This window comes from Sorex fumeus, unplaced genomic scaffold, assembly GCF_029834395.1.
Source record: "Sorex fumeus unplaced genomic scaffold, SorFum_2.1 ptg000043l, whole genome shotgun sequence".
In the NCBI taxonomy this organism is placed as follows: Eukaryota; Metazoa; Chordata; class Mammalia; order Eulipotyphla; family Soricidae; genus Sorex; species Sorex fumeus.
This window is the reverse complement of record NW_026606100.1, coordinates 33,742,044-33,769,042: the sequence shown is the minus strand read 5'-3', so window position 1 is coordinate 33,769,042 and position 26,999 is coordinate 33,742,044. Positions and strand designations below refer to the sequence as shown.

Below are 26,999 nucleotides of genomic sequence, written 5' to 3'. Positions count from 1 at the left end.
GTGATCAAGGATTCTGAGAGATAGGACTCTCTGGAGCAGGAAACACATTGTTGTACTCAACACATTGAGTCCCGGTGAGGGTGGGAGAGCGCCACAGAAGCAGGCAGCATGTAAGGGCAGCTGCTATGTGCCGGGCGCCTTCCAGCACCTTTCCAAGCATTCACTCAATTCCCATGTGGATCCAAGCGTGTGAGTGCTATTATCTTCTCCCTCATCTATGAGAGGAAACAGACTCATCCAAGGTCTTTGCTAGTTCCCTGTATCCGACCTCTTAGTCGGACTTGGAGCCTTGCCTGTGGCTAGCCCCACTCAACATTTCCAACTTCATATGTTCTTGGTTTAGATTAGCACACAGACCAGCCCTGCCTGGTTCAAAGCTCTAAGCCTTGAAGCATTGGGTCACCCTGAACTTCTACTAGTGGCCAAGGGTGGGCCATTGGCAATTCGGGTGCAAGTGAGTAACTTCATTTGCCCTGGTGCTCTGAAGTCCTCCACTCTGACTGACTCTGTGTTGGGAGCTGTGAGGTGAAGTCTGGTGCCCAAAGCAGGGTTGGTGGCATCTGTGGCAGTGGTCAGTGATGTCCTAACTCCAACCCTTCCAAAGGCTGGGATTCAGAACATTCTCAGGCTCGGTGGCCTCTGCCTCATGGGACAGAGCTAGGAGAGTGTTTGGCTTGGCCAGCTGTCCCTGAGCAGAGCCAAGATGCACACACAGAAGGAAATCTGTGTCTCCAACCCACTGCGGAAACTCCCTACCCCCTCCTCAGTCCTGCCCTCACTGCCCGGGCCAGGCTTCTTTCAGAGTTCACTTTTCTCACTGCCATCCAAAGATAGTTTGTTTTTATAAATATTTTTAAAATATAAACAATATAGTCATGATAAAGTTCCAACATAAACATAGACATTCCCATTTTCCCTTTAATATTCCTTTAGAGACCCCTCCCCTCCAAAAAAGTTATTTGGGGGGGCAGAGCAATAGTACAGTACATAGGGCATTTGCCTTGGACACGGCTGACCCAGGTATGATCTCTGGCACCCCACATGATCCCCCAAGCCCAAGAGAAGTGATTATTTTTTAAATTTTTTTAAAATTTGGGGTCACACCTGGTGATGCACAGAGGTTAGTCCTGGCTCAGCACTCAGAAATTACTCCTGGCAGTGCTCAGGGAACCATACGGGATGCTGGGAATCAAAACCAGGTCGGCCGTGTGCAAGGCAAATACCCTACTCGCTGTGCTATCGCTCCAGCCCCCCAGGAGTTATTCTTGAGCAGAGGCAGGAGTAAACCTTGAGCACTGCCAGGTGTGACCCCCCCAAAAATCCCTCAAAATGTTTTAATCAGAAAATAAAATTGTTAACAATTGTCTCCCAGAAAAATGGAACCAAAGATATGCAAAGGTATTTCTCTTTTACTGATGGGAAAAAGCATCTTAAAAGTGTAATGCAGGGTCAGAGAGATTGCTTGAGGGGTAGAGCACATACCTCACCTAGATTCCATCTCCAACAATATGTCACCTCCTGAGCACCAAAAACACCACCAGGCCCAAGCAACGCACCCTGGAGCCCAGGCGTCAAACTAGTAGGCTGAGCATCGTTTCAGGGAAGGACCCCAGCATCCCAGTGTCAGAGTGAGCCCTATTTCAAATGATGCTGACTGCAAGGTGCAGGAAGGGTGGGGAGAAGTTGGTTTTATATGTTCCTTTCAAACTCGCAGATGTGAATCCAGAGAGATCTTACAGGGATTAAGGCACTTGCCTTGCATGCAGCTTGCCCAGGTTTGAATTTCCAGCATCACATACGTTCTCGAGAGCTGGCCCAGGACTGATCTCAGGCTCAGAGTCAGGAGGAAGTTCTGAGCACTGCTGGGTGTGGTCCCAAAGTAAAACAAAAGTATCAGTGATTTCATAGGGTTTTTCCTTCATGCACCTTTATTTAAACTAGAAAAAGACCCACTTCCTGCCACTGTTCACAAGCCCACTTGACTCCACAGTTTGGCCCCAGGAGACTGGCAGAAGTCCTCTCCACATGCATTTCCTTCTTGTGCCACTGTATTTTTCATCCTTACAAGCACTGCTCACAAGCCCACTTGACTCCACAGTTTGGCCCCAGAAGACTGGCAGAAGTCCTCTCCACATGCATTTCCTTCTTGTGCCACTGTATTTTTCATCCTTACAAGCACGGATACCTCTGAAGCTCCATGCCCAGAACAGGCCAAGTAGGGTGTTCCTGACTCAGAGAGAAAACAGGGAACAAGGCAGGTTGAACTAATCTCTGTCCATTCAATGTGAGCCCCCTCTGTGACAAGCCACACAAAGCCCAGTGAGACCACAGACAGGATCTGAACCTGCACTTCTCTGTTAGTTTAAGAGGCATGGCTATAATCGTGATAACATTAATGGTATCAGCGTACATAATTACTGCACCAACACTAAAGCACCTAAGAGACTCCGCCATTGCCACTATATCACCTTCGTTGATCTTCATCCCCTTACCTGTCCCCCCACTACTTGGTAATCTAAACTTTGTAATCCAAGGCCAAGGCTTTGTCATCATTTTACACTGTCTATTCCCTTCCCTTGTCACAGTTGAATTAGATCATCTAGTATTTGTCCTTCTCTTTGACTTATTTCACTTAACATGATGCCCTCCAGTCTCGAGATGGAGCAAACGGTAAGATTTCCTTTCTCGCAGCTGTATCATATTCCATTGTGTGTCTAGGCCTGTCCTTAACCACTTTTCTTTGCACCAAGAATTTTCATCTGAACTTCGTAAAAGTTAGTTGAGAAAGACCAGCAGGCTGCTCTGAGAATGAAGAGAGTGGAAAACTAACATTGGCAAAGGCACGAGAGCCTGGGGCAAACCAGATGTGAGCAAAACATAGCTTTTCACAAACAAATTATCAATTTGGTTTACAACATTAGAGAAGTTTCAGAAGCTTTAGAAATGCTACATGTACAAACCACACATGAGACCAGCCCAGTTCTAGTGCCAGGACCCTCTATCCTAGTCATACCAATCTCTCCCCAAAATGTTTGACAAGATCAAACATCAGGTCTTCCAGTGGCTCACAGGTGAAGACAAAGGCCTGGGAGAAAGCTGAAAGGTCTAGGACACATGCCTAGCATTCTGGGGGCCTGGGTTCAGTCTCCAACATGGCACTGCAAAGTCAGTTGAGACTAAACCCAAGCACTGCTGAGTGTGTCCCCAAAACAAAAGAAATGGGTCTCCTGGCTGGGCACCTTTTTCAAAATCAGTGTTTAAGGAGGGACTTAGCAAACCGAACCAGATTAACATAGCACAAGGGAGCTGTGCTCTGCAGACAGGGCCACATGCTTCTTTCCATAAGGAGTCATGCTTCGGACAAAAGAAATATGGGCCAAGGGAGACACGTGGGTGAGAAGTCAGGGACCCTGTCCACCCCACCATACCCCGGCCTCCAAACTTCAAGGAGCAGGAGCCTCTGGGCCCCAACATTTCTCCCTGGAGCTCACAGTCACATCTGCTGTCTGAGACAGGGACACATGAGCAGGGAGGAATTCCAGGTAAATTTGGGTCTCTGACTCCCACCAAGTCAGCTCAGAAGTGAACTCTAAAGGGAGCCCCCCGGGACCCTCTGGCCGGGGATTCCAACACTACAAGCCCAATGACCAGGAGGTTCCTCTCCACACTGTTTCAATTTTCTCTTTTTACTATCTATAGGGGCTGGAGCAATAGCACAGCTGGTAGGGCATTTGCCTTGCACGCAGCCAACCCGGCCTACCCAAGTTCGATTCTTCCGCCCCTCTCAGAGAGCCTGGCAAGCTACCAAGAGTATCTAGCCCGCATGGCAAAAGCCTGGCAAGCTCCCCGTGACGTATTCGATATGCCAAACACAGTAACAAGTCTCACAGTGTTACTGGGCCCGCTCGAGCAACAACGGGAGGACAGTGCTACCATCTATAGGGCTAAGGGTGGCTCTTATCCAGGTCTCTCCAGTGTGACCCACTTGTTTGAGATACTCACGGATCACTATCTACAGACAGCAGCCTCTGAGGCCCAAGAGGATAGAGAACTCCCTGGAATCCTTTTACCATTCTTTTGTTTTAATCCTGATATATTTTATCTGCCTTCACAAACACATGCCCCCAACCCCCACTAAAACGGGTGTGTGTGTGTGTGTGTGTGTGTGTGTGTGTGTGTTAGTTATCAGGATCAAACTCAGGGCCTCACACATGTGAAGTCTCTCCCATTAGAGTCATTTCCGGACCCTAAGAAATGGTGCTTTATTGTCTTATTGTTGCGGGGGGGGGGGGGGTCACTCATGTGATGCTGAGTGGACCCTGTCATGTTTATACCCCACCTGGCTGTGCTTGGAGAAGAAAGCGGTGCCGGAGCTTGAACCCAGGCCCCCACATGAAAAGCATACTCTCTATCACTTGACCCACATCCTGGGCTCCAAGAAATAGAATTTTAAAAGCTCTTCGGGGCTCATTATTTAACTTGCCAGGCCAGATTCAGTTAGTCCCATCCAGGGGTTGTCCATTCAGATCCCTCTGTGGGTCTGATGGTGACATAAGGCGAGAGGAGGAAGACTGGGAGGGCAGCGCAGGGACTCTGCAACCATGAGAGTGTTCCCTGGAGTAAGCACAGAGGGCAGAAGGGGCTGAGGGCCCCCTTCCCCAGAGGCATATCTCATCCCACTGCCTCCTGCTTCTCTGAGCTGTCAATTCTGTGGAGCCTCAGAGAGAACATCTCCAGGTGGTCTGCCCATCAGCGTCCTTGGCCCATGCCAGCCACATGTTGGCACTGTCTACCTGCAGACCTGGATCTGTCCCCCAGGCCCAGGGGAGGCCTCAGAAGCCAAGCAAAGCTCTCAGGGAAATATGACTCACACACGTTGCTCTGAATTGGTTCTGACTCTATGGCAACAGGCACCCCGTCCTGAGCAGATGGCACAGCAAACTGGCCCGGCCTGTCACGCGGTGCCTACCATGGCGGGCCAGGCTCCCCCAGCTCCCGCCCCGCACAGGCACACGTCTGTCCAGCTGGCACCGAAGCGCAGTAGGAACTATTTACATGACTCAAAACCCACCCAAGGGCAGCAGATGGCCGGGCCAGACTGGGCCGCAAAGAGCAGGAGCCTGGGGAGAAGGCAGGAGAGGGGCGGCTGCTCCTCCTTCGGCAGCGACAAGCCACACCATCACTTCCCGCGGCTGCCTGGTCTCTCAGCTCAGCTGAACATCATCTGAGTTGTCGGTGTGAAGTCAGTTGAGGCCCTGGGGAGCATGGCTAGGGACAGGCCCTTCCAGACTGAGCAACCCACAGGTTCACAGCCAGCCCACCAGACTCTGGCATCAACCATGGTCAGCAGATGCATCCCCAGGGCCAAGCCAGAGTTTCCTGCCTGACCAGAGTTTCCACCAAAGCATAAGGGCTGAAGCTACCACCAAGTTGAGTGGTGGCCTCTGTCCCCCCCACCATGCCCCAGGCTGGGGACACAACAGTCAGAGAGGCATTCACCCAGATGCACGAGGGCTGTGTGTGTGTGTGTGTGTGTGTGTGTGTGTGTGTGTGTGTGTGTGTATGAAGCCATCCCAAGTTCAATCTCTGGCACCAAAAATGGTTCTTCAAGCCTAGCCAGGAAGGATCCCTGAGTGCAGAGCCAGGAGCATTCCCTGAGCATAGTCAATGTGGCCCAAACTCTGCCTACCAAAATCAGATATCCTGAGTGGGTGACTTAGATCCCACAGAGTGGTCTCCCCTGGAGCCAGGTCTGGGGGACATTTGAGAGCTTGTTTTTTTTTGTAAGGGCTGCACACTCAGGGGACACTTAGGGTTTCCTCCTGATGGGGCTCAGAGGACTGTGTGTGGTACGGGAATACGAGGCAAGTGCCCTACCCGCTGTTTTCTCTCTGGCTCCTTGAGAGCTTGTCTGGCGGTTCTAGCCAGGAGCGTAGCCACAAGTGGCCTGGGCAGCAGGACATGCCCTGGTCTCTCCAGGGAAAGCCAGCCCCCTTCCATCAGCTTCAGGCGGGAGGAAGGATGGACCCCTGCCTTGCTTCCACATCAGCCCAGTCAACCCTGGTCTGGCCATCAGTAGAGTGACAATCACCCTCTGGTCCCAGGGTGTGTCCTGAAGACAGGATGTGGGCTCTAGGACACTCTGTGATCTGTGAGTCGTGCCTCAACCCCTGGTGAAGCCTGATGGGGTCAGTCCAGTTGAGTAGGATCATAGTACGTCACTTCCTGCTTTGGAATTTTGTGGCCAGGGGTTCTGTGGGGTCTCAGGGCCTGTGGCCAATGTGGGGAACGGCATGAACCTCAGGAGGCCCCCAGAATACAGCTTTCAATCAGGCTCTTCCTTCTCCAGCTTTCCCCTAGGTTATGGGGCAACATGGTGGGATATACATCAGGGGTGCATGGGCCCGAAACCTCCACTTCTTCAGGATCAGAACCAACTGCCTAGTAGTGAAAAGGGGCTTGGACATCAGCCATGGGCACTCGAGAGTTTAGGACAGGAAGAGTTATGCAAAGACTAACTCCAGGAGTGGGGCTGGAGTTATAGTAGAGAAAGTTAAAGTAGATCAAGAAGATAGGTAAGCCACTTGCCTTGCACGAGGCCAAGTCCAGATTCAATTCCCAGCACTGCCAAGAACAATCCCTGAACACAGAGCCAGGAGGAGGCCCAGAGCACAGCCAGGTGTGGTCTACCAAATCCACAACCACCAAGACGGGAAGATGGGACAGACACTGTTTTCTGTCTCTGTTTATTTGGAACATCAAAGGGAATGAATAGAGATTGATTAACCCAACCAAACAATTCTCAGTGCAGAATCCGGACATACTTGGGAATTCTGGAAGGTGACAGCTGGATTGTGAGGCTCAGCACAGCCCATAGTCAAAGGCATCAGGGTGGTTCTGAAAATAGAGATTCAAGAAGCCCAGGAAAACGTTCTTCTCCATGAAGAGCGCACACACTGTGGGGTCCTGCCTCATGGCCTGGATCCAGAGCTGCAGTGCTGGAGTGTGGTCCACACAGCTGCGGGCGGACAGGAGAGAAGCGTGAGCCCGTCCGTGGTCAGAGGGACAGAGGGGGCCCCCAGAGACCTGTGACTGAGGCCGACAGAGGCTGACTGTGAGGACAGATGCTCTGCAGCCCTTGAGGAGGGGGCCTCTAGACACAGGCTCTGAGCAGCATCCCGGTGGTAGGGGGACAGGGACCCTGGGGAGGGATGGAGAACGCAGATGCAGCTTTAGCCAGGACACCAGGGTGAACACGGATTATGTTTCCTGTGTCGTGGAGAGCCCTGTCCATGGTGGGATCAATGGCCACGGAGCCTTACCATGACTGTTCCCCAGCATGCCCATGAGTTCTTGGCCACGGGGTGCAATGTCTTACTCTGCTATTCCATATGCATCCAGCCGCTCAAACCAGGGCCAAATGAGGTAATCGATCATGGATGTACAGTTTCCACCAAAGAAGATGGTGTTCTGATAGCCAAGAATCTACAAGTTTAAACAGAACAAAGTTAATTGACCTACTGGTTGGCATATTTATACACTCTAATGACAGCGTCGTGGGAGAGAGCACAGCAAGGTGACTCGAATGCAGCGGATCAGGAGGTCCCTATACTAAACAGTAGAGTGGACCAGAGAGATAGTACAGGGTTTAAGGCACCTGCTTTGCATGTCACTGGCCTGGTTTCCATCCCCCACCGCTTATGATTCTCTGAGCTTCCCCAGGAGTGACCCTTGGGCACAGAGTCAGGAGTAATCCCTAAGCACAGTGACCCAAAAACCAAAAAAAAAAAAAAAAAGGCAAAACCAAAAAGACAAAATTAAATTAATTCCCAATAGGGAAAAGCTGAGGCTGGGATTTTCCTTCCTCGGAGCTGAGTCAATGCTGCTCCAATCCCAAGGCCCCCCTCCCTGCCTCTTCCCTTCCCTTCGCAGACAGGAGCCTCTGCCCTCCTTTACCCAGAACGAGGCAGTGCTCTTCTGATGGGGGAATCTGGAAGGGTTCGGGCAGAGGAAACAAACCTCTCTGTAGTCTCCTACAGGTTCCCTGCTGAGCTCAGCTTTCCAGGGGCAAGCTCAGGCCCCACCTCTGTCAGCGAGAATAATCTCAGCCCCTCAGCCCCACATTCGTCAGGTTCAGTTTATCAGTAATGAAAGGGAATCCATACCCCCCAGGGCCCTTCCAGGGCTTTCTTTCCTCATGGATGCAATACTAAGGCTGGAAAGAAGAAGAGGGAAGCTACTTAATTAGGCCTCCTTAGACCCCAACATGCTTTTTCTATCACCTCCTTTCTTTCATTTGAGCTCTTTGAAGTTCACACTTTTTGGTCACAAACCATGATCAATTTTTGACATAAAAAAAGTTCTCATTCCCTGATTAAACAAATCAAGCCAGATAGACTGCAAAGAAAACAGATAAGCTCTTGACATAGGCCAAAGACAAAAAACTAAAAAAAAAAAAAGTATGTGAAAATTTTGAAAAGCAAAAGTGCTTAGCAGAGGTTATTGGTAGGCTATATCTTCTCAAAGACAAAAGTAGGTGCCAATGACCTAGTTAAGTCAAGCAAACAGATGTTTGACCCATATAATTCCTACCAGGTAAATTGTTCCCTAGACACGCCGATCTGTGCTTTATATCCATATCTGTATTCCCAGATTCCAATCCCTGCACTAGGCTTGGGCTGGAGCGATAGCACAGCGGTAGGGCATTTGCCTTGCACACAGCCATCATGGCTGACCCGAGTTCTATTCCTCCACCCCTCTCGGAGAGCCCGGCAAGCTACCGAGAGTATCTCGCCCACAAGGCAAAGCCTGGCAAGCTACCCGTGACGTATTTGATATGCCAAAAACAGTAACAACAAATCTCACAATTTGTTGTGAGATGTTACTGGTGCCCACTCGAGCAAATCGATGAACAATGGGAGGACAGTGCCTCATGACAGTGCACTTGGCTCTTCCTATTCATGCCAGCCTGTGGACTTGGCTATGAGATGTCAGGTTGCAATTCAGAAGGTAAGTTCTGATATGGAAGAGAGAGTTTGTCATCATTCATTACCAGGGAAATATAGCACAGCAGTAGGGCGTTTGCCTTGCACGCAGCCAACATGGCCGACCCGAGTTCGATTTCTCCGCCCCTCTCAGAGAGCCTGGCAAGCTACCGAGAGTATCTCACCCGCACGGCAGAGCCTGGCAAGCTCCCCGTGACGTATTCAATATGCCAAACACAGTAACAACAAAATCTCCAATGGAGACATTACTGGGCCTGCTCGAGCAAATCGATGATCAACAGGAGGGCCTTTATTGATCAAAACAACAATGAGGTCTCATCACATACCAGTGAGATGGCATATACCTAAAATAGCCAGCAGGGGCAGGGAAGTAGTGAGACAGGAACCCCCTTTCATTGTCGGTGGAGATGTCATGCAGTTCAGCCTCTATGAAATAGAGTACGGAGTCATCTCAAAAAAATGTAAGCAAAGAGCTTCATAAAACCCAACAATTCTACTTCTTAGCATCTACCCCCTAAATACAGAAAACACTAATTTGAAAAGATACAAACATTCATACACGTACATTGCAGTGCTTACAATATAACCATAGGAAACAATCCAAGTGCCTAACAACAGATCAATAAATAACATATATATACACAATGGAATACTACAAAACAGTAAGAAAAGATGAAACCATGTGGTTCACTAGCTGGAGAGATAGTGCAGCAAGTAAGGCATTTGTCTTGCACACAGCTGAACCAGGTTCGATCCCCAGTACCCCATACAGTCCTCCAAGCCCCCTTCCCAAGAATGATCCCTGAGCAAAGATCCAGCGGAAAGCCCTGAGCACCACTTGATGTGGCCCCAAAATAAACAACAAAAAGAAATCATTCAGTTTTTATCAAGATGAATGGTACTAGAGTGTATCATGTGAAGCAAAGTAAGTCAGAGAGAGAAGAACATACACCAAGTGACCTCATGCATCTGTGGGGTAGACAGACCCTCCCCCTTTAAAAAAAAAGAAATTTCAAGAGTACTGAAAAATAACAAAGCTTTAGCCTTGGATTATAAAACCTAAACACAATGAAGAGAAGTCTGGGGGAGATCATACTAGAGGTGACATGGGGAGTCTGGTTGGAGGGTCATGGGTATATTGGTGGTGGTGGGTGCAGTAATTTTGTACATTGATACCATGAACTTGAACACTACAATTATAACCTAAGACATCATAGTCACTCTCACTGTCACTGTCTTCCCATTGTTCATCGATTTGCTCCAGCGGGCCCAGCAACGTCTCCATTGTGACACTTGTTACTGTGTTTGGCATATCGAATATGTCACGGGTAGCTTGCCAGGCTTTGCCGTGTGGGCGAGATACTCTCAGTAGCTTGCTGGGCTCTCCGAGAGGGGCGGAGAAATCAAACCTGGGTCGGCCAGGTTGGCAGCGTGCAAGGCAAACGCCCTACCTGCTGTGCTATCGCTCCAGCCCTAGACATCATAGTAACAACAATAAAAGGAAGATGTGCTCTACAGCCCAGGGGTTGGATGTAACTGACAGAGTAATTGACTTCCATGTGTGAAACCGTAAGTTGAATCTATGCACCACAACAAATGTTTGTGATTCCAATAGCAAAAGAAAGAGTAAGGGAGAAAAGGAGAAAAAGTGAGCTCTGAGCCTTGAACCTGGTTCTAAACTGGCTTTGATTTCTGAATTCACTCCTTATGAAAACAAGGGCAATGCACCTACCTCCTCTGCCAAGCCTCAATGTTCTCATCAGTCAGCTCAGAGCTTATGAGCAGGAGGGACAAAACCATGCACAATGCACAAATAGACTGGTACTCTCGTGAGATTACAGAGGCCTCTGAGGACCACAGCGTGAGAAAGCAGGCCCATCTCTGACTCAAGGGACCCTTGGGGCTCCTCCTCAGAAGAAAAAGAAAACTCTCATTTTCACTTTGAAATACTCACTACGGCCCTGTAGGGAGTGAAGGAGTTTTCTGGGAGGCCCAGGTGGCATCACTTGGTTAAAAGAAACCAGGAGGAAGAACCAATGGTACAATTGAAAGAACGTGTAGCAATTGAAACGCGTAGCAATGGTACAATTGAAAGAACGTGTAGAACTCAGAAGTCTGAGTTGGATCCCTGGGACCACATGAGCCCCAGCTCACCCAGACATAGGCCCTGTAAGAAAAATTGCTCTAAAAGTAAAGATCAGAAAGAAACTTAGGATGGAGGTAAAGCAGCAGGGTCTGTTTATAAAAACTCAAAGCAGGTTATTTTCAGTTATGTATAAACAAGACCTGACTGCCAGAAAGAAAAACAAATTGCTCTGTTTTCAGGGATTCTAGAATACCCCCATGCCTTTTTAACTAGCAGGAGATCAAAATGACCTACAATGAGCTGAACTGGAACCATTACTTCCCTCTTAGTACTGACCTTCATGGCATATGTCACATCAGAGCAAACCTGTCAGACTCCAGAACATCCGAGCCCAGAGCAGAGGGACTCCCGGAGGCGTCCTGGTCAGATAAACTCACGTGGAGACATCTAATGGAACCCAGATGGGCCCTTTGGTAAAGTGGTAAGATACTTGTAAATGAATAACTATTTAGGGAGTTGATGCTCACTTTGCAAATATTTCTGAAAGCTTTTCATTAACTCAAACTAGAAGTATGCCTTTAAATATATATAAGATCTTAGAGTTCTCTTTCTATAAACAATAATGAAGTAATTCAAGTTCCATCAAGATATTCAGTACAACATAAAGTTGGTATGAGCAGATGGAGGAAATAAATCAAGTGTCTTCTGCCAGCCTCCCTTGCTCTTGAAATACACACTTGTTCCCTTGCACTTTCTTAAATTCCTGTGTGGCAGGAGCATTCCTTGGAGTTCACGACAAAGCTGTAGATTCTCCAGACTTGCCTCAGAAAAACTTTTCTCCAGAAAATTTATCACGATATACCTATAAAATCCCAGTAAACCTTAGTAATGAACCTAACATAGTGTATACGCATGTTGATTTTGTTTAGTTGTGATTTTTTTGTTTGGGGGTCACCCCAGTGGTGCTCAGGGGTTACTTCAGGCTCAGTGTTCTGGGGTCATATCTGACAGTACTCAGAGGACAGTACATGCGGTGCCATGAACTGAACCCAGACCTTCTGCATGCAAAGCATGCACTCCAGATTACTGAGCGATCTCTCCAGCTCTATATATTGATTTTTAATGGTGCATATCTAAAAACTTATGTTACATAGTGTTGGGAATTCAATTTTTAAAAAATGAGGCAAACAAATGAAAAAATCCCAAGAGAAAAGCTGCTTTCCTTTGAACGAGCCCACAATGCTGACTGCTTCACAGACACATTCCAATGACAAGAGGACAGTGGCCTGGCCAAGCTCCTGGAGCTATGCTGAAAGTCTCAATAGGAACTGCCTTCCAGGGAAACCTTAAAGGGTCCAAATGGGTGAACCAATTTTCCCCATCAAATATCAGAACCCAAAAGATAGCTCAGAGGGCTGAGCACAGGCTTTGCTGAGGAAGCTCAGGTTCAATACCTAGTCCTGCCTGGTACCCCAACAACTACCAGGAATGACCCCTAGCACAAGGCCAAGAACAACCCATGAGCATCACTGGGTTTGCTTTGGTAACCACACACACACACACACACACACACACACGCACGCACACACACGCGCGCGCCAACACATACACACAGAAGTTCAAAACAGGAGGAGCCACCAGAAGTCACCACGTAGGGTGCCCCTCATTACACAAGGAATGAGGCACACAATTCAATCTTAAATGTAAAAAATAATAAGCCACTAAAAGCCAGGAAACTAAGAGTTGGAACAGAAGGTCAAGAGCAGAGTCCTGCAGAGTTCCTGAAATGGAGTTTCGACTCTGGCTTTTCCTGCCAGCAAGAGTCTCACTGCCTTGGGAGCTGAGTTAGTACTAGGGATGCAGAGACTCTGCCTCAGTTGCTACAGCAGAGGCAAAAAAAACCTCCTTGGTTTGCTTTTGTTGTTGTTGTGTTTTTTTTTTTTGGTCATACCCCAGTGGTGCTCAGGGTTTACTCCTGGCTCTTCGCAAAGGAATGGAATCTGGCAGGGCTTGGGGAACTGGGTTGGGTGAGGGGTGCTGGGGATCAAACCTCAGTTGGCTCTAAGCATCTTACCTACAATATTAGCTCTTCAGCCCCCCAAGACTCCCTGTTCTTAATTCTCACACTAGCCCCTGAACTCTGACCACAGGTGGCCAGGGGGCAGCAGGGAGACCTACCAGGGTGTGGAGCAGAAAGATGGCACTTGAGTGGTGGGTGCAGTGTGGTGACATTATTTTGAACAGGTGTGAATATGTACCCCCCAAAACATATACAGTCATTCTAAACTGACATTAAAAAGGTAAAAAGGCCCTCCCGTTGATCGTCGATTTGCTCGAGCGGGCCCAGTAACGTCTCCATTGGAGACTTTGTTGTTACTGTGTCTGGCATATCGAATACTCTCGGTAGCTTGCCGGGCTCTAAACTGACATTACCTCAATAAAAACAAATTCCCTCCTTCCTGTTTAATACTAAGGATAAGGTCTTCAGGGAAATTTCTCAATTAAAAAAAATCTGTTTTGGGAAGTCGGTTGAGGGTGGTAGAGGGTGTGGTACTAGAACAGTGGAGACATCAAACCAGCCCTGTGGTATTTTAAATTAGGGAACCCACTTTTTAAAATTTAATTAATAGAAAGAATATCAGGAGCTTTCAAACCAAAAATCCGAGAAACAAAAAGTATTCAATTCTTTCTGCCTTCCACCTGCCACCTATAATGCCATTGTGCTCTTTGTGTTCTCCTTGGCTTCGGAGAACAAGGCATGATGGCATGCTTAGGGGAGACGCCCTTTCAGGGGCCCCAGACACCCCTCTACAAGGGGGATTTGTGGCCCCTTGATATGGCCAGGGAAGAGGACCACGCTCTCAGGGGTCCCAAAAGTTAGAACAGGGTGTGAACACTTTAGCATTGAATTATTTCAAGAAAAACCATTAAACCATTTGTTTTTTTTTATTTTTATTTTCCAGTGAACTAAAAATTACTTTCGTGCCTTCCCTAGCTTTGGGGTCTGAGAAGGGAGAAAGAGCAAATATGCAAAATGAAGAGGGTAAGTCAAGAGCCACTGCCTCTAGCCTCAGAAGTTGAGGAGTCTAGGTTTTGAAAGGCCTCGGGTTTTTTTTTGTTTGTTTGTTTGTTTGTTTGTTTGTTTTCCTGCAAGGGCCTCCCTCCCTAGGGAGCTGCCAGGGGGATGGAGGTTCGCAGATGAGCAGAGTTGGAAGGAAGGAGTGCGCGGGGCTCCCCCTTGTGGTCGTCTGTGGGAAGATGCACTGTCCACGGCTGTGACTGCAGCAAAATCGCAAACGGGAAATGAATCTCCAAAACTTCTCCAACCAGACATCCGAAAATGCTTCAATCACAGTCCTGGAGTCTAGGGTTCAATTTCAGAAACGTCCAGGGCACCCTTCACTGCCCAACCCTGAAGTTCCTCATGCAGAAGCTTCAGAAAAGTACTCAGCTTTAGGGCACAAGTCTGTTGAGCTCATACCAAGGAGGTTCTCAGCATTTCCGACTTCAGGTTCCTGGCTGTGAGACCGAGTTCATGGCAGTAAACTTACTTCCTGTGAAACCAGCTTAGGGTACAGAAAGAAACGCAGAAAACTGTTTCTCCTTTGCTAAATCTCTGCCCTCCTGCAACTCTTCAACTATCACCGGCATTCCCAGGAAGTCAGGATGCAGATTGTCAGTTCTCTTAACAATCTAGGTCTTTATACATTTATGTTGTGTGACATCAGGGGAAAGCCAGAGAGGTTCTTCGTCCTCTTAGCTATTTCCTTGATGTTCTTGAAGGCGTTCCAAGCCGCTCTCTTCCTCCTGCGCAACTCAGGTGCCAGGTCATTCCCCATGTTGACTTCTCAACCTAGGTACACATAACTGTTGCATTCGAAGATGTTTGTCCCATTGAGAGTGAATGGAGCATCAGGAACGAAACTGTTTCTCATAAACACTGTCTTCGTGAGATTCATTTGTAGTATGACCTTTCCACACTCACGGTTGAAGTTGGCCAGCATTTGTGCCGCTTGGCTAATGTTTCGTGTTATTAGAACAATGTCATCAGCAAAGCAGAGGTGGTGTAGTTACCAACAGTCTATCTTTACTCCCATTTCTTCCCATTCCAGTCATCACATGACATTCTCGAGGGTGGCACTGAAGAGTTTCGGTGAAATGGTATCACCCTGCCAAACCCCTCTCTTGACATCAATGATCATTTCCCTGTAGAATGGTGAGATCCTGGTAGTGAATCCGTAATATAGCTCGTGGAGGATCCTGATGTATTGAGTTTGAACGCCCTGTTTGGCTAGGTCTTTGATGACTGCTTCCGTCTCAACAGAATCAAAGGCCTTCTTTAAATCAATGAACGTTAGACAGAGCAGCATCTTGAACTCCCGAGAAACCTCAAAGAGCTTGGTTATCGTGTGGATATGGTCAATGGTGCTGAATCCTTTGCGGAACCCAGCTTTCTTGCATGGTTGACAATGCTGTCAATAACAACATTGATGAGGAATACAATCGACTGGTTCAGCACCTCCATGATTGTGCGAAAAACACCAAGAGAGAGATAGCCACAAAAAGATGCCTATCTTTGAAAACTCTTGAGCTTATTCGCCAATGTGGCTTGGCGTAAGCCTCAGGCAACTGCAAGTGAACATCCGAGCTTGTAAAACAGTGCAGAGAAGTGATAAAGGAAGACCTCAAAGAGAGAAGAGCAGCAGTCTGGCAGATGTGGCAGAAGCTGGGAAAAGCATTCGCAATGCCCACCTGTCCTTCGCCAACTACAAGATGAAGATGACTGCCCTCTGACATCCTGATGGATCCATCACATCTTCCAGAAGGGCAATGGAGAAGATTATTCATGACTTCTACTCGAATCTCTTCGATAGCCACATCCACTTGCCCACATACCAAATTCTGCAGGATGAATATGTCATTCCCAACATTCTCCCTTCTGAAATCCAACACGCCATTTCGTCAGTAAAGAAGCGAACAGCACCAGGTCCAGACAAGGTCAGACCCGAATACCTGAAGAATTTGCCATCAGTACTCATCAATACACTGGCTCGGCTCTTCACATGCTACCTATCTGAATGCAAGGTTCTGTCACAGTGGAAAACCAGAAGAACTGTACTACTGTACAAGAAGGGAGACATCCACGACATTGGCAACTACCACCCGATCTGCCTATTGTCTGTCATCTACAAGCTGACAGAGAAGGAAGGGAAAGGAAAGTCAAGAAAAGGGACCAGACTAACCATTTCAAAGTAATATCCCTCAGTCTAATACATCTGATCTTTTCTTTCAGATAACTTCAGAAACCCAACCAATTCATTGCCTGAGGCCCATTATAAACTAAGGTAGTCTAAGATTTCCCCCTTTCACAGGCAGGGTCTGTGCCCCTTGTCAGCATGAAGCAGCTTCAGAAGATAGACCACCGACCAATTTCCCCTTAAAGATTTAAGGTGGTGAAATCTCTAGGCGGGATATGATGTAGGCAGGTAGACAGGGAAGGCCCCCTCCCGAAGCAATGACAAAAGCCAGCCCTGCAGAAAATAGGAAAACAGGAACTAAGGCTTAATAAGACCCTCACCTGGTTCCAGCATCAGACCCAAAGAAGCTCCTGCAGGAACAAGAGACCAGGAAAGGAATTTCAAAGAAGACCATCACCACTCCCATCCTCCCTGGTAACCTCCTTAGCAAGGCACTTTTACCTGGGAAGAAGCCCCACGTGGGGGCAGGTTGGAGAAACCCTATAAAGGCCACCTTGAACAAAGGAAGCCCGAGCTTATGCTGCCTGAGCCCATGTGTGCTTATGCCCACGTGGCTGAGCACACGTGGTGTCCAAGCACATGTGTCGCCCACATCTCCCCTCTTGAGATGTGTACTTTCATGCTTTCGTGTCTAACTTTACTCTCTCTCTCTCTCCCTCTCTTTCTCCCCCCCTCCACACCTTAAAAATCCTCCAAATAAAATCTATTTACTTCAAAAAAAAAAAAAAAGAAAAAAGAAAAGGGACCAGAGCAACATAGCACAATGGGGAGGTCCCCCTGAGCATTGCTGGGTATGACCCAAAAAGACAAAAAAATATCCAAAAAACCCAAGAGTTGATGGCGGTGGGGCCGGAGTGATAGCACAGTGGGTAAGGTGCTTTCCTTGCACATAGCTGACCTGGGTTTGATTCCTGGCATCCCATATGGACCCAGAACCAGGAGTAACTCCTGAGCATTACTGGGTATGGCCCAAAAACCAAAAAAAAAAAAATAAATAAGTCTGATGGCAGAGAGAACCTCCTATGAGTAAAAGCAGTGGAAGAAATCACCAAAAAATATATATAATGCGTGTTTGTGTTATATTTCTATAATATATACAAAAGATGAGCTGGATTAAAAATCAAGACAAAAAAAATCTTTGTTTTGTGCCATGTCCTGTAGTGCACAGGGCTTAGTCTTGGCTCTGTGCTCAAGAATCACTCCTGATGGGGCTCAGGAAACCATACATCATGCTGGGAATTGAACCCAGGTCAGTAATAGAAGGCAAGTACCTTTCCCACTGTACTATCTCTCCACGGTCTATTTAAAGCATGCAAATATACTTTTTAAATAAGGGACATTATAAAAGCAATTTTTTTACAAAGCAACAGGGAAAATCAGTAAGACAATAAAGACATGGGCCAAGTACCCCAACAATTTTCACCAGATAAAACATGAGGACAAATTTAACCCAACAAAATATTAGGGGAAATGTTCTTCACTAGCATTCAGAGAAAATGCACATCAAATCAACAATGGAAAACTACAGTTTCTCTCCAAAACAGATAAACATCTTTTTATTTATTGGGGGAGGAGGGTTTCCCCAGCAATTGGAGAGTGAGGGAACCACCAAGACCACATCCTGGCAGTCCTTAGGAGCACAGGCCCCATGCACGCCGGGCAAAACCCCCAGCCCTTCTAGCCATCTTCCTAGCCCCCAAACGACTTTTGAAATGCCATCTTCCAACAGTGCAAATGGGACCATTTTCAGAGAGGAGTCAACAATATAAGTCTTCAGGGGACAATTCAGTGATTCAGTCAAGTCTATGCTATTATATGCTTTGGGCTGTTCCCGTCCCATAATTCATAGCTATAAAGAACTAGAAATAATAGGAACATCCTAGTGAGGGTGCTGGATAGGTAACTATGGCTAATCCACATGTAAATTATACAGGCTTAAAGCCACTGTGCCATGTTTTAAACTTATATGCAGTAGAGAAATACATCCTGATAACTAAAAAAAAGTCCAAACCAGAAAACAATATAAAGGCAAAAACTTTCCCTCCCCCTGTCCTTAACTATTTTTTCCCACCCCAGTGCTCAACCCCTTCCCAGTAGACATTAGAGTTTGATGTGTATATCACTGGACATTTTTCTAGGACTTATTCATGTGAATATACACATGCATAGTTTTGTTTTATTCTATAAAAACAAGATCATACCATCTGTTTTTGCAATGTAATTCACTTAAACATTTCTAGGCAATCTTTCATGTCAATACATATAGACCTACCACATTCGTTTTTAATTGCTCTACAGAATTCTACAAGATGAATACAATTTAACCATTCCCTACATAATGTACATTAAGTTTTACAACTTCATCATTCCAAATAATACTGTTCTAATAAATACCCTTATACATCATTAGTAGAGTTTATAAAATATGGGAAAATACTTAGTTGTTGGAGTACAAGGAGCTTAGGTTTGTCGGGTTGCACCCATCACAGTGCTCCTGAGTCATTACCATTACTACATTTGTCTGAAATGAAAGTGAACATGGCCTACTGGAATACTAATTTCAGAAAAAAAAATCCAGCTCTCCACTAGAAGTCACCCGTCGTTAAGTAGACAAGAAGAAAACCTTTTAGGCTAATACTGACCCCCTAGTTGCTCCAGCACCCTTCACCCCTAAGGGTGCTATTACTCACTTTGGGAAAGGCAGGTCTTAAAAATAACACCTGAGAAAAAGCAAAATGTTAGTAATATTAAAACACATAGGTATTGGAGTATAATAGCGTTTGATTATATGGCTGGAGCGATAGCACAGCGGTAGGGCGTTTACCTTGCACGCAGCCAACATGGCCGATCCAAGTTCGATTCCTCCGCCCCTCTCAGAGAGCCCGGCAAGCTACCGAGAGTATCTCGCCCGCACAGCAGAGCCTGGCAAGCTCCCCGTGAAGTATTCGATATGCCAAACACAGTAACAACAAAGTCTCCAATGGAGAAGTTACTGGGCCCGCTCGAGCAAATCGACGAACAACGGGAGCACAGTGACAGTGACATTTGTCTGCAACCACTTCTATGCTCTCTTCCCCGACCAATTTGTAAGGTCTCATCCTTCTAGGACACTGAACTTGTACTGTAAGTTAATATTGCCTTTCTCCTCTCCTTATGTCTTTTGAATAGTTTACTTTAATGCAGTGTCCTTTTTGTATAGATACAGGAAGACAATTAATATTATGCTTTATAACTTAGGATTTAATTGGCTTTGAATATTATTCACTCCTGGGCATCTGCTTTCTCAACTCAAGCCTCAGTTGCCCTCACTTCTTAGCACCCCAAGGGCAGGATCCTGACATGGGACTGGATGGAACCAGGGCAAGCCAGTAAATTATGTGCTACCCTGGCATCGCAAAGGGCCAGGCCAAGGTGCCACGATTCTTGACTATAGGTTAAGAGTTTGATCATGGGCAAATGCTGTCATGATCCAAAAGTAACGACGAGACTAGGACCCTGATGCTAGAAATAGGAAAGATATCTGGCCTGAGCACTGCAGTCTGAGATCGAGATGGCCCTAGGAGAGCAATTCTATAAGCTTCAAGTATTTCTTACTGTGTCCATACAAAATGATTTATATTATGTATGCTTATATGTTGGTTGGACGAGGAGAGGAGAAACACATCCAGGGAAATCTGTTCTAGGGTGGGTTGATCTGCTAAATGAGAATCTGTCCTAGAAGCAGTTTTCCTGTGCATCCTGACTAGCTTGGATGAGACTGAACTTTCTCCCCTTCAAACTGCCTTCAGTAAATGATTTCAGTATATTGAGGCAGTTTCCCTTATCTCACAGAAACCTAGCTGGTCTTAGGTATGTAGATCCTAGGTGCTAAGCCAGGCCTGATCTTGGGGATGTAGATGCCTGGCTCCAGGCAGGCTGATCTTTGAGATGTAGATTCCAAGCTCTAGCAGACTGGTCATTGATGTGCTAATCCAAGTGCTTGTAGCTTAAAAGGTGAGGCCAAGATTATGGGCCTGTGGATGTAAAGAAACAATGTATGGTTTGCCGCCTCAATGTTCTTTCTGTAACTCCTTTTGATGACATTGATGTAGGCAGGTAGACAGGGAGGGCCCCCTCCCGAGGCAATGATAAGAGCCAGCCCTGCAGAAAATAGCAAAACAGGAACTAAGGCTTGATAAGACCCTCACCTGGCTCCAGCAACAGACCCAAAGAAGCTCCTCTAGGAACAAAAGGCCAGGAAAGGAATTTCAAAGAAGACCATCACCACTCCCATCCTCCCTGGCAACCTCCTTAGCAACGGGACATTTACCTGGGAAGAAGCCCCACAGTGGGCAGGTTGGAGGAACCCTATAAAGGCCACCTTGAACAAAGGAAGCGCGCGCATTTGCTGCCCGAGCCCATGTGCTGCTTGTGCCCACGTGGCCGAGCACATGTGGTGCCCGAGCACATGTGTCGCCCGCATCTCCCCTCTTGAGATGTGTACTTTCATGCTTTCGTGTCTAACTTTACTCTCTCACTCTCTCTCCCTCCCTCCATACCTAAAAATCCTCCAAATAAAATCTATTTACTTCACTGCTTGTCTACTCCTGAAATTCCTTTCTGCGAGGCGAGACAAGAACCCAGCAACCCTGGGTCCCGAGTGGCAGAGGCGGATGGGGAGAAAGTGACTGTCTTTCTCCTCCCCGCTTCATATAAGTCACCCGTGGGGCCCACCGGCATCAGATGGCGACCACGAAGGGACCTGCAGTGAAGAAATCCACGAGGAAGGAGGTAATCTGTGGAAAATCTGCTGTGGAGGTATGCTCCCTTGGAAATCTCTAGGGAGGAAGGGGGAGGAATGTGATAACCTCTGTGTGAATGTGTGTGTGCATGAGCACCCTGATGGTCTCTGCAAAGAGGTACCCCTCCTTTGTTTGTCTTGGGTCATCGTCCACTATGGGAGGAATGGGAGGAAAGCCCAATAGTGTGAAGATTCTGGGAAACTAAAGCAGATCAATTTCCAGACAGGAAATCTCCCCAGTCTAACTAGAAAATCCTTCTCCCCAGCCTAACTAGAAAATCAGCTAGAGGTCATTTGAAATGTTAATGAAGGCAGTCCAGAGGTAAGGCAGAAAGAAAAAAAAGGTGTAAAAGGCAGGTAAGAAGCCTGAGAAAAGCAGCGAGCCAGCAAAAGCAGGGAAGATGTAGCAAGCTGAGAGAAGGCAGAACTTTTTTTTTCAAGGGGAGAGTTTTAAGACCACAGCACTAGGTTAGGCTCGGGCACACAGCTGTGGGTCTGCCCGATGCCAGGTCCGCCCAGGGACGCCTGTGGTGGAAGCAGAGGCCATTGGTGGAGACGGTCCAAATCCAGTGAGCCTCTGACAAGAGGCCAATTTAGTGGGGGGTTTGAGTCCCCTCGGCAGAGGCCAGGGTATACAGGGGGTTAGAGTCCCCTTGGGAGAAGCCAAAGTGAAGGCCAATTTACGGGGGGTTAGAGTCCCCTCGGGAGAGGCCAGAGTAGAGGGGTTCGAGTCCCCTTGGATAGACCTGAAGAAAAGTTTTGCCAAGGAACCATCTTTTTCATAGATTATTGCTTGCAATTAGGATGGGAAATTCTACATCAGTACCTAAACATTCTCCTATGGGTTGCTCCTTAAAACACTGAAAGAGCTTCCAAGTAGGTAGTTTAAATAAGAAATGTCTTGTTGACCTCTGTAACACCACGTGGCCTGAGTATAAGTTAGAATATTGGGAAGGATATACAGTGAATGGCAGTTTGCATTACCAGATCATTTTGCAGTCAGATCTTTGCAGGTAACAAAAGAAATAGGATTATCAAAGCAGAAGAGGCAGGAAAATGCAAGATATGATACTAACTCCCTGCCTCAGAACTAGCTTTGACCAAAATATGGTAACATCTAACATCTGACCACCTTAGGTTTTAACATCTTTGTCATAGTTTATTTTGCCGGCTTATATCAACAAAAAGCGCTTTCTTGACCCATTCTGAACAAACAGGAGACTGACTGGTCAGGCTGGGAAACGGGGAGCACTGTTCCCAATCGGCCGACAGGGCTTCTTTGCCCTGGGGACTGCTTCTTCCTTTCTCAGTCCATCAGTTTTCTCCCTGCCATTTTTGAAGGGTCAGATCGGTCAACTGCAGATATGTGCACATGTATGTGTGGTGTTTTCGTCAGTTCACTGTCTGTGTCCGTCTGTCTGACTGTGTCTGTCTGTCTGTGTGTCTGTGTGGAACACTCGAGTGCTGGAACCAGGTTGAACTCAGAAGTACTAATTCTAGAGAAGTCAGTGAGTGATATGCAACCTAGGGATTTAAGAAGTGTAGTTGTTTCTGGAACTTGCTAGACAAGGTTTAAACGAAGATTTCTTATCAGAAAGTTACCTACAGAGAAAGCAGAATTCTCAATCAAAATTTCTTATTGGAAGAACATCAAAGGTTATTAACAGTTGTAATTCTTTTGAACTTAAGAATCTTGTACTATCTAGAAGAGCTATGGAACTAGAGCCTGAAACTAAAGGGAAATAAGAGTTCAGAGAAAGCAAGAACTCATCTTACAAGCCTCAGCTAACTTTTATGAAAAATTTGTAAGAGGCAGGTCCCTTTTCTCACAGAAACCTAGCAGTTCTTAGATATGCAGATCTAGCCAGGCCTGATCTTTTGGGATGTAGATTCCAAGCTCTAGCAGACTGGTTTTTGGGACGCAAGCCCAAGTGCTCATAGCTTGTGAAAGTGCTTGTGAAAGGTTTCAGTTTGGTTTTGTATCTTCTTTCCCCAGGCCAAAATTACTGGCCTGCAGATGTAAGGAAACAATGTACGTTTTGCTGCCTCAAGGTTCTTTCTGTAACTCCTTTTGATGGCACCACCATATTGCAGAGGTACTATGATCTATATAAGGGAGATTTCAGGGCTCTCTGGGGGACACGTGGGTCAGAGAACTTGGGAAGATGGGGCTGAGGACAAGCTGAGAGAACAAAGGAGCACGTGCTTGAGAGATCCTGGGGCCTCCATGACATACATCACTTCCATGTAATAAACTGCTGCTAAGACCAACCAGCCTGGTCCCCATTTCCTTCCTTCTCCTGCCCATCGCCATCCACCTCCCTGGAGTGGAGGAAACTACCTAACACCGGTGGTGGGAAAGATAGATTGTTGCCATCCTTTTTGTGTTTACACAGCAATTCAAGTATTTTCTTATGCTAATATCAAAGTGTGGTAAAAATCCAAAGGGCTTTTTCTGCGTCTGAAAGCATGTTTGTATTCTTGTGGAATTGTTAAAAGTACCTGTTGTAGAAAGCTCATGATTTTAAATAAGGTACAAGAACTATTGAAATTAAGCCAAAGGTTTTATCATGTTTTATATTAATTGGTGGTTCAAGGGTTTTATGCTGTTATATCAATGTATATATTTGTATCTGCATTGGATTAGAATATTTGACCTAGAATATCTTGTGAGTTGAAATAATGTGGTACATAAAAACAGGTTCATGTTTATTTTAAAATATGAGTTTCTAGAGTTATAAAGTTGGTTGCAAAACTTATCCTACCAGTGTTTGATTTGATCTCTGAGACTCTTGGTAACTAAAATTTCTAGAACTACTAAGAGTTATAAAATGGGTTCACCTCAGATGTCAGCCTTCTGTAATAGTTTCTGAGAATGGAGAATTGCATGGAAAATGTGGGAAATTTTACTAACTATGTTGTTAATCAGCCTGTCTATTGCTTAAAAGTGCATGCTATTATTTTGATAATTTTATTCTATGCCAAGCTTTGTCTCCAGGTATCAACCTAGCCCTGACCGGACCTGAGAACTTTGTACCTAAGTGTGAAATGCTTTCTGTTTCATGATAATCTATGAGTGTTTTAATCTTTTTGTATTTGTGTTTTCCTGTAAATCAGAATTTTAAGATGTCTCCTGGTTAATTTCTCATGTAAAGTGATCTTTTGCCCAGTGGATATACCTTGTAAAAGCTTTAATTGTGAGCATTTTTAAGGCATTTTGAATATCTATGGAACTGATCCAATGCTTTTGAAATAGTGCTGCAGAGTACAGTTTTGTCATGTTAAGTGAGATGGTTGGTAACTTGTGTCTAAATTTGGGAGATCACATTGTACATTGTACTACTATAGATGTATGCCATAAGTCAGAAAGATAATGGATGGAGATATCGTCAGTGGGAAGAAAGGAAAGGAATTCTGTTAAAGTGAAGTTGATTTTTAAATGAATGAAAGTTACAGAATGTATGTAAAGGAATGTGTAGAAGGTTTGAGGTTGTTTTAAGAAAAAGAACTGATCAAATTGTTTTGTTGTAAGAAACTCTTTAAATCACATGCAGAATTGTTCTAGCACCTTTGTGGTAAGATCTATGGAAAAGATGATTGATGGATTGTCTGGACTCCTGTTACAGTGCTCTTAAGATCATTGAATTTTTCAAAAGTTGCAGGAAATCAAGGGTTTTGAAATGGGATTGAAAACATGTTAAATGTATGCTTTATCTTTACAGATTTTAGCTTCTCTGACTAGGACCCACAGCAAACAGGTGTATTACATCTCTGTGAGTAAAGTGAAATGCTTGCTTTTCTCTTCTTTTGTACCTTCAGTATGTTTTTTGATGTTTCATGGCACTATGTTGGTTTGCATAAATCCAGATAAGTCTTTCCTCTCTGTAATAGGGTCTACCCCTTATGCAGACAGGAAAAACCAACTATGGGACCCGAAAGCCCTCTTCCAGGGAACAGTCAGGGGATCTGTCTAAATGACAGGAGCAGGGATTTAATGGGTACTGTTTCAAGTACCCTACAAACCTCAGGGCGACCCTAGAGGCAGGCCGGCTTGAGGAAAGATGTGGAAATCATCACTGCTATGGAGAATGAGGAATCCAGGACTCTGCAATGACTATCTCAGTCTGGGCCTATTCTCGGCGTCAAGGAAAAACCTGGAAATCAGGATTTCTCCCAGCCCTGAAGAAGGAATGGGATGGACTTCTTTCTGCCAGGACATCTCTGTGGAAAATGAGGCCCAAAGCTACATCCAGCTCAACCTGAAGGCTTGAGGCCATCAATCCAGTTCATCGTGGGACATCTTCTGGCCAGGCCTGGGTAGCTCTGACGTGCCAGATAAGATTAATGCCACTATTGGTGTGTCTCCTGTCTTTAGCCAATCCCCAGGACTTCTCAATAAATAATGGGGTATCCCAAATGGAGAGTTCTCTAATCTTACTGTGCTTATGCAAAAGAACAAGCCAGGTTTGTTAAGCTATCTTGCAAAGTTTTAAAATGAAGGTGGAGAGAAAACCATGTTTCTGCAACTTGCTTTTTTGTAAGAATCAGATTCTAATTCTACAGAGGTGATTGAATAAATGTATTTAATCTTGATCTAAAAGGTACCCCTCGTTGGGAAATTTAGATAAAACTTGGTTTACTGACTATAGGTAAACAGCCTAATGTATAAAGGAACTCAATGTTATGCATGCTGTCACTAGTTCGAGCTTTACTAGGGTGAAGCTCATCTCAAAGTGCAGAATTGCTTTCCCCCAGTCTGTGAATTGGCCAAAGTGTCAAGAAAGGGCATCTAAACTGGTTAAGTTAGAATGGATTAATAGCTTGTTCTAAAATACTGTGAATTTTCTTTCTATACTTTTTGTATTGAATCTCATTTTCTGTGAACAGTTGTTTGGAGAGAACAAGGATGTTAACAGCTCTTAATTTTTGTTGCATCATGGGATTAACACCAGAGAATATTTCCTCTAAGCCAGAATGCTCTGCAGAAGAGGAACGATGGACATTAGAGGTTTCCAAAAGGAAGTTGATGGATTTACCCAACAAGGAAAGTTACTAACTCCTGGACCTATGCAGTGGAATATTAAAGGGTCATGCTTTAACACTAGTGAAAACCATCTTCCATGGGAAGGAACTGAACAGGAAGTAAGGCAGATGTAACTCAGACCTGTGCTTTCTGTGCCATTAATGAACCTCCTCTCCTAACACCTGTTCAGCATCAAGGAACTTAGAGGATGATCAGCAGCTTGACCTTATGCAAATGATCAAATGCTCATATGTTCAAGGTATAAATATCTATTGGTTCTTATTGATAGCTTCAGTGTATGGGCAGAAGCTTTTCCAATCTGCACTGAGAAAGCCAGAGAATGGCTTGGTGTTTCTGTGTCCAGTAGAAAAATCTGGACACAGGAAGTCATTTTTCTATCAGCCAAACCTGTGGGTAGAGTTATTCCTTTCCATTATTTTAATGATAGATATGGGTAGATATGGCAGTATGGCATGTTGCTTTGGTTTCTGTTGCTTTAACTCTTGTTTTTTAAGACAGCAAACAACATTGTCTTCACTGGGTCAGAAAGGAACTTCTAATCCTTCAGGGTCTAACCATTTCAAAGTGATATCCCTCAGTCTAATCCATCTGATCTTTTATTTCAGATAACTTCAGGAACCCAACCAATTCATTGCCTGGGGCCCATTATAAACTAAGGTAGTTTGAGATTTCCCCCTTTCACAGGCAGGGTCTGCGCCCCTTGTCAGCATGAAGCAGCTTCAGAAGATAGACCACCGACCAATTTCCCCTTAAAGATTTAAGGTGGTGAAATCTCTAGGGGGGATATGATGTAGGCAGGTAGACAGGGAGGGCCCCCTCCCGAGGC

The 26,999-nt window shown here is 45.9% G+C and overlaps 1 protein-coding gene across 2 annotated transcripts in view; it reads right to left on the bottom strand.

Annotated features, from left to right (window-relative positions):
* Positions 1-6,861: 6,861 nt before the first annotated feature.
* LOC130029849 (glutathione S-transferase omega-2-like) overlaps positions 6,862-26,999 on the bottom strand; it is a 30,799-nt gene continuing 10,661 nt past the window's right edge. For both annotated transcript variants that reach the window (XM_056120922.1, XM_056120923.1), the window contains 2 exons: positions 7,379-7,485; positions 6,862-7,018 (listed from right to left, as the gene is read on the bottom strand). In XM_056120922.1, the coding sequence (XP_055976897.1) occupies positions 6,862-7,018; positions 7,379-7,485 (264 nt within the window). The remainder of the gene's footprint in view (positions 7,019-7,378; positions 7,486-26,999) is intronic.